The sequence below is a fragment of the Neolamprologus multifasciatus genome, chromosome 13 (genome assembly GCF_963576455.1).
Source record: "Neolamprologus multifasciatus chromosome 13, fNeoMul1.2, whole genome shotgun sequence".
NCBI classification, from domain to species: domain Eukaryota; kingdom Metazoa; phylum Chordata; class Actinopteri; order Cichliformes; family Cichlidae; genus Neolamprologus; species Neolamprologus multifasciatus.
Window position 1 is genome coordinate 12,736,025 of NC_140451.1, and position 8,567 is coordinate 12,744,591.

At 43.5% G+C, this 8,567-nt stretch overlaps 1 protein-coding gene across 1 annotated transcript in view; it reads right to left on the reverse strand.

Moving 5' to 3' along the window:
- Window positions 1-8,259, reverse strand: part of LOC146505153 (uncharacterized) — a 160,048-nt gene extending 151,789 nt beyond the window's left edge. The window contains exon 1 of the mRNA XM_085183622.1: window positions 6,409-8,259. Within this exon, the coding sequence (XP_085039748.1) occupies window positions 6,409-8,232 (1,824 nt within the window). The 5' untranslated portion in view covers window positions 8,233-8,259. The remainder of the gene's footprint in view (window positions 1-6,408) is intronic.
- Between the last annotated feature and the right edge of the window lie 308 nt (window positions 8,260-8,567).

An 8,567-nucleotide genomic window follows, 5' to 3' on the forward strand; every position in this document is an offset into this window, starting at 1 on the left:
TGGATGGACTACTTACCGTGTACCAGAATGCCCTGCTGCTGCATAGACACTCCTTAGACACGGTTGAGTTTTTTTGGAAAAGTAACTTGAAGCTAAAAGAAAAAGTATTGTATGTGCAAAAAGTAACGTAACCCTGTTGTACACATCTTATGATCCTGATCATCCTTCTCCTTATCCCTCAGAGTTAACCACGCCACAGTGAACCAGGAAACTTCTACCCACAGGCTGGCCTGACAACTTCAGCTCATCGAAGTGGGAAATAGAGAATCCATTTTTTAATATGCCTGCTAAGGTCTTTAGTCATGCCTGGCCTCTCCCTGCGTCTGTCTGGCCTATCCAAGAACGGCTGCGACATAGCTCTGAGGTTCCGAGGAGGAGTGTGGATTTGCTGCAGCCCTTTGATGTGTCAGCAGTGCGTTGGCGGCACACCTCTGTGAAATATTGAAATGTGATGCAATGACGATAGGTAAGGGTGAAGAACTGCCAGGGGCTAACTGAATGCGCTCTTCCCTGCATGGCATTCCTTGGCTCTAGGTCCTCAATTCCTTCCTTGAAATTGGCAGATGTGTTGTGTGGTTGTGTGTGTGTCAGTGTGCGTGAGTTTGTGTGGAAATGCGTGACTGCATTACAAATAAGCGTGTGTCAACACAAGCGCCTGTTGAAGTGTTTGGTAAGCTGGGGTGCAATGAGGAAAACAAAAAGCCCAAGTGTTCTCCGGTCTTGGTTTTGTCTAAAAATAAAGTGATATACAAAAATAGACTGATTTGGGAGAAGAACGCTCAGCTCAGCTACACAAACTTGTGGTGTGCTATAGTGTCTGCTCCCAGAGGGTCCCAGTGTACACGGAGGGAAGATAATAAATTTACTCATAGTCCGACCTTCGCTTGCGCTGCAGAACCCTACGGATTTGGAGTCTGACCGCAAGCACTCCGCATCCTGGGAGAACGGAGGCCTCACTGCCGGTAGCTGTGAAGCTCAGGTAGTGGAGCTGGGAGTGAGGAAGATGATTGTGCAGTCAGATCGGCTCTGCGGAGGCGAGGGTTTAGAGGCTTTAACATGTACGCAGCACATGTAATCCCCAAGCTCCAGGATAGGACTGCGTGCCAGTAGGATTCTCAATATAACTGCCATTCTGATGGAGGACTGAAAAAAGATATTTTATTGTAACAACATTCACTTAGCACATGCTGCAGCATAATAGATTCTTCATATGTGCCACAAAGTCCAACAGACTCAGGGCTCTGTGTTTATGTTTTAGCTACATAATTAAATAACTCTGGAGGCTCAGTTTGGCTGCTTGCATCTCAGCCTACAAGTGAGTTTGCCTTGATTCATCAAATAAAATCAGCAGGTTTAATGAGTGCGTGGAGATCCTGGTATAACCTTAGTGTGCAGCTCTGCATGCTAAACCCCTTCAACTAATCAATGAAATAGAGATACTACTCAGAGCATGAGGGATAATGCTTCATTTCCCCTAAAAAGAACTGGAAATTCTCTGAGCTAGAAGATGAGGGCACAGCGGTCATCAAAGTTTTCTGCCTGTGTGTTCTCCCCCTCCTCTTTCCCCTATCGTACCTTTCCCTTCCCTTGGTTCACACCTCCCAGAGGGAGGGTGAGGAAACAACACATCAGCACTGCTGCACTGTGCAGGAGAACAAAAGCAGGAATACGGCACTCTTCCAGAAGCACAAGTATAGCTAGAGTTAGTCACTAATTTATGCATTAACTGGGACTAAAAAGGCAAATCTTTTAATACCTTTGTCAACTTAAGAAATTCCACCAGTGGATGAATTTATGACACAGATGCCTATATCACAGATAAAAGTAATTAATTATTGCATACATATACGCTCATGCACAATAGCATTGGTTTGGGAACATATTTTTCTCACTGTATTAGCAAAAACAAGCAAATACAGCTTCACAGAAAACAGATAATAAAAGTCTTCTTATTGTAAATCTTTTAGATGTGCAGACGTCTGGGCACCTTTTCATTTGCTTGACACCCTTCTGCTTTTATCAGAACTTCCCTAACTTGTTATGTCTTGCTGGACAGGTCAGTACCTTTCATTACAAATTGCCACCTGATGACATTTACAGAGCTTTTTAATTCCTCGGACAATGTCTCTACCTCGGGCCCTTCACACATGGGTGGCTGCCACTCAATACAATCCCTGAAACCTTCTGACAAAGCAGCGAAGTTGCTGCTTCAGTTCTGCTAATGCGCTACCCACATTATACCTTCTCTGTGAACACAGCTCTTCAAACCTTGCAGGAACACTTAGAAATGATGGGCTCCTCAGACCTACTGACTTAGGACCTGCAGAGCATGGCTATAAAAACATATCAAAGGACTTCAAGCTGGCAGTTTCCAGTGACTGTAATGTCATTAAGAAATGGAAGTAAACAGGAAGTGGAGAATTCAAAATAAAATCAGGAAGACCAAGAAAATTTCGAATAAAACTGCGTGTTAGTTCGGCACAGAGAAAGGTTTAGCTGGCCAAGGATTGGGATACTCTTAATACAAAGATGGGGTCTACAAAAAATTTAATCAGTAAAGCTAATGCCTAAAATATATATAAATGGACAACAGTACTGTTCCAGCTACACAGTACACTTTACAGGAGCTGCTGGGCCCTGAAAACCCATGCCATGAAACGTGGAAGAATGCTATTTTTGTGCATTTGTTGATGCCAGAGGAGGTTTGGGATTTTAGAACTTACTGAGTCAGCAGAGCGTTGGTGACTTTCACGCACTCTGTGCCTCAGCGACCCCAATTTGTAACTTTACAGTACTTGGTCTGCCACTTGATGGTTGAGTTGCCACAGTTCCTGAAAGCTTCCACTTTACAATAAAAAAAATTGCAGTTCATCATGGAATATTTAGACTGTTGCAACAGTGGCATCCTATCCGGTCTTTAAGTCTGACATCATTAGCCGTTTCCAGGTCCAAACTCTGCTTCAGGTCCCAAAATCAAATGAACACTGCGGCATCACTGAGAGTTACAAACTGAATTCTTTCATCTTTAATAAAATGATAGGTGTGTTTGCTCTACCAGGTGTAACAATTAAGTATAAAATCCAGGCATCCATGAAAACAGGATTTATGAAATTTAACGGAGTTAGAAGTTAGCTCGCTAGTTTCCACCTAAACATGATATACCATGTTCTGACTGTGAGATTTCTGAAAAAATTAAAACCACAGCTCTGCTATCACTTCCAACATAAATGAAGACAAAAAAAAAAACTAAACAGCAGTGACGTTTGTAGGGTTACTGAAGTTGGGCTAGCTGGTATATAATGATGTGTTACGTGGTGGCTAGCTACTCAGCTATGGTTAGCATAATATAAACACAAGAAGCAGGAGAATGAATGCTAACTTTTTTCCATTTGATAAAAGTAAATGTGAGGGTTCCTGATGGTTAGTAACAAATGCAAGCGCATGGCAGGATGCTGTAAACTGTTAGGTTCAATATTGAGGAGGGGTAGAGGAGGTAATCGACTTCCATAATAACAACACTGGTCCAGCCGGGTGGAGTCAAACGATGATTTTAATGACACGCGTGGGAAGACCGCCACTGTACGCAGACAGCGCCGATCCCCGACTTACAGAGCATAAGCAGGTGTTTTATACCTTTCAGGGCTTAAATTTACTGACGCCCCCTAAAACGTCACTCAGATACAGTTCATACATAGGTTTCAAAACCACAATGACTTAACACAGTTTAAAATAACATTGTCTCCATCTCCACGACAGATGCTTGCTGTCAGCCTTCTGACTTTCACTTCCCGTCTGGAAAACCCTGCAAGAAACTGTTCCTCTTTTTGCAGAGACAATTTTAGAGTTGCAAGCAAACATGATTAACCTCTCACCTATACATGAGATAAAGTCTACTGTGTGTGTGTCAGCATGAACTGCACTCAGTTTCAACTTGTAACCTTTTCCACCAGACAGAAGGCCAGCACGTACACATTTAAGATTATAACAAGCATTCAAAAGCATTTAGGATTATAGATTCAACTCAACAGTTTAGAGTGGTTATAACTGCACCTGTAATAAAGGCTAATTGGGTACCAATATGTTTAAACATCTGAATACAATATCAATACTGCAGATTGTATTATTAATGCAATGGTAATGATGATTATTATTAACAATAGCAGTAAAATATATCTCTAATCCCTCACAAAACGGACCAACCTTAAGTCAGGAGAACAACTGAGATAATCCATCCACAATACGAGGTTAGTCATTAATATACTGCTGCATGGGCTGGGCTGTAGTTACATGTAAGGTTTTAAAAACTGAGCTTTAAAATGAATAGTGGTAATAAAAACCGAGAGAGACCGACTGTGATCACTGACTATTTTTAGGGACTTGTTCAGATTAAATAGAACAAGATACAAAGCACTAAAACACGTTAAAAACACAACAGCCTTAATAAACGAAGAGTAGTTTGGACCCAGAACCAGGGTTCATACGTCATCATTTAAAGACTGGATTACAGAACTCAGTGAGCTCTTTAGAAAAACCTTGAATTCAAAGATTACGGAGTGTGGCCTGATACTTTCCTACATATAGTGTATATTAAATCACAGAATTCACAGTCATTTTGGAAGAAAGTTTGATAGATCAATGAATTTCAACTTGAGCTCTTTTGTTAGTCGAGCACAATTAGCAGCATTTAGTGAGTAACTTACCTACTTTTAGGGATTCACAAGTGAACAGAGGCTGGCAGGGCAATGATCTGAAACGCACCTCATAATCCAAACGAACTGCTAAAATTAAGATGACAGTTTTTGAACAGCATTTACTGTCACATAACTTAAACACCATTCAAAAAAATCTTTGGATAGACCTTAAACATCTGTGCATGCAAGACATCCCAAAAATATCTCAACGATTAGAGTGAGCTGCAGGGAAGAGTGGGTAAAATTTTCTACACTGACTCTTAAAAAAAAAATTGTCATTTTTTTCCATGTTTTATGTGTGATAATAGGTCTGCAGAGCTCATATTGTCAGTGTGGTCAGTAAATAACTGATCCATTACCTTGATGCCATCTATTATGAAGAGATGGTCACAATCTAGCTATTAAGTTGCTGTGCCTTATTAGCCAGTGTTCACAACTAATGACATAATGCCCCGCATTACCAACTGGTGTCATGCAATATCTCAAGACATTCAATACCATGTTTCTCAAATTACTAACAGGATCTACTTTAAGATATACTATGAGAATGTGAGCAAAAATTTATCTATTTCCTAATTTACAGAATTACATCAATGTATAAAGAAATCAATTTTATCACAATGTGAACACTAAAATGATCTGATTGGGTTATGCCAGCTATTATCATCATCTATAATACAGTCCTGCCATCCATCCATTCGCTTCCGCTTATCCTTTTTCAGGGTCGCGGGGGTCGCTGGAGCCTATCCCAGCTGTCATAGGGCGAGAGGCGGGGTACACCCTGGACAGGTCGCCAGTCTGTCGCAGGGCCAACACACAGGGACAGACAACCATTCGCACTCACATTCATTCGCACATTCACACCTAGTGACAATTTAGATTATCCAATTAACCTATCCCCACAAGCTGCATGTCTTTGGACGGTGGGAGGAAGCCAGAGTGCCCGGAGGGAACCCACGCAAACACGGGGAGAACATGCAAACTCCACACAGAAAGACCCCGGCCTGATGTTGGAATTGAACTCAGGACCTTCTTGCTGTGCGGCAACAGTGCTAACCACGATGCCATCGTGCTGCCAGTCCTGCCATTTTGAAAAAAAAATTCTTTAAACACATTTATATGCATGAACAAATGATGTTATATTATTAGGTTAAAGTGGATTGTGTGCTCATTCAGCCTAAATAATGTGGTACAAGTGGCTATCTGAGCGAGAATAAATTAGATTTTATTCCCTCAAGTGTCTGCGTGTCATACTACTACAGAAGCAAGTCTTGGTTCAGGGCGTCCTCCCTTTTTTTTTCTCTAGTCAGTAAGTGATACTCATTTCAACAGAAGGAGAAGCTCTTGTTTTCTAGAAATCCCATGTTTCATTTGAAATACCTGTCAGCCGGGAGACTGCCGTGAGACAAGCTTATTCATTGTGTCTGTGAAGGTTCTCAGTCATCCAGGTCATCGTAGTCAAAGGAGCTTGCAAAGAAAAGCGTCTGGACTTCTTTAAGTTACTTGAAGACGTTTCACCTCTCATCCGAGAAGCTTCTTCAGTTCTAAGGTCAAATGGTGGAGAGTCCCAGATATAAACCTAGTGGGAGTGTCCCCCCACAGAGGGACAAAAGGACCCCCTGATGATCCTCTAATCGCCTGAGCCAAGGTGTGGAACTGGGTGTGGGTCCCAATCAGCCAGAGTTTCGGGTGAGTTCACTGTGAAACCTGGCCCCACCTTATCATGCGAATTCCTGAGGTCAGATGGCCCAGGGTGTGAGTGGGCGTTAAGGCGTCTGGGAAGGGATCTCAAAACTGGATTATAGATGGCAGAGAGTTGGTGTCGTAAACCACCGCCTCTGTTCAAAGATGGTCGCTCACAGTGGACATAGATGACTTCTTTCACTCCTCTTTCAAACCATCTGTCCTCTCTGTCCAAAATGTGAACATTGGCATCCTCGAAAGAGTGTCCTTTATCCTTAAGATGCAGATGGACAGCTGAGTCTTGTCCTGTGGAGGTGGCTCTTCTGTGTTGTGCCATGCGCTTGTGAAGTGGCTGTTTGGTCTCTCCAATGTAGAGGTCTGGGCATTCCTCGCTGCACTGTACAGCATACACCACATTGTTAAGTCTGTGTTTTGCCGTTTTGTCTTTCGGGTGAACCAGTTTTTGTCTGAGTGTGTTGCTGGGTCTGAAGTACACCGGGATGTCATGCTTGGAGAAAACCCTCCTGAGTTTCTCTGATACACCGGCTACATAGGGGATGACAATGTTGTTGCGTCTGTCCTTCTTATCCTCCCTCGCTGGTGTCTGATCTTCTTTTCTGTGCCTCTTTGCTGACTTTAAGAACGCCCATTTAGGATAGCCGCACGTTTTGAGTGCTTCCTTTACATGTGTGTGTTCCTTCTTTTTCCCTTCAGGCTTAGAGGGAACATGTTCTGCCCGGTGGTGTAGGGTCCTAATTACTCCAAGTTTGTGTTCCAGAGGGTGATGGGAGTCAAACAGGAGGTACTGGTCCGTGTGTGTGGGCTTCCGGTAAACTTCGATGTTGAGGTTGCCATTCTCTTCAATGTGCACAGCGCAGTCCAGGAAAGGCAAACAGTCGTCCTTTGTGTCTTCCCTGGTGAACTTGATGTTTTTATCCACAGCGTTGATGTGCGCAGTGAAGGATTCCACTTCTTGTGTCTTGATTTTGACCCAGGTGTCGTCTACATATCTGTACCAGTGGCTGGGTACTCTTCCTTTGAAAGAGCCAAGAGCCTTTCTTTCCACTTCCTCCATGTAAAGGTTGGCTACAATAGGTGACACGGGGGAGCCCATGGCACAGCCATGTTTTTGTCTGTAATAGCCTTCGTTGTATTTGAAATATGTAGTGGTGAGGCAGAGGTCTAACAGTGTGCAGATCTGATCGGGTGTGAAGTTGGTCCTGTCCTCCAAGGAGTTGTCTTCTTGTAGTCGTTTTCTGACAGTCTCCACTGCCTCCGTGGTGGGTATGCACGTGAAGAGAGAGACTACATCAAAGGACACCATGGTTTCATCTGGATCCAGGGTAAGTTTCTGGACCTTGTCAGTGAAGTCGGTGGAGTTCTTGATGTGGTGTGGGGTGTTCCCCACGAGAGGAGCAAGGATGGTAGCAAGGTGTTTTGCAATGTTATAAGCGGCTGAGTTTATGCTACTGACTATGGGTCTGAGTGGGACAGCTTCCTTGTGGATTTTTGGAAGTCCGTAAATGCAGGGTATGGCATCCCCTGGGTAAAGGCGGTGATAAGTAAGGCGGTCAATGATTTTGTCCTTTTCCAAGTCTTGAAGGCAAGCTATAACTTTCTTTTTGTAGCTGCTTGTGGGGTCTCGCTTTAAGGCTTCGTAGGTATTGTTGTCACTGAGGAGAGTAGTGATCTTTGTATGGTAATCTGTAGTGTTTAGGACCACGGTGCATCTTCCCTTATCCGCTGGTAAAACAGTGATGTTGTGGTCTTTGCTCAGGGAAGCGACGGCCTTCTTTTCCTGTATTGTGAGGTTGGACGGAGGGACTTTGGCACTGGAGAGGGTGGCTGAGACTTTCATCCTGATTTGCTCTGCTTCTGTCTGTGATAATTTACCCAGCCACTGGTACAGATATGTAGACGACACCTGGGTCAAAATCAAGACACAAGAAGTGGAATCCTTCACTGCGCACATCAACGCTGTGGATAAAAACATCAAGTTCACCAGGGAAGACACAAAGGACGACTGTTTGCCTTTCCTGGACTGCGCTGTGCACATTGAAGAGAATGGCAACCTCAACATCGAAGTTTACCGGAAGCCCACACACACAGACCAGTACCTCCTGTTTGACTCCCATCACCCTCTGGAACACAAACTTGGAGTAATTAGGACCCTACACCACCGGGCAGAACATG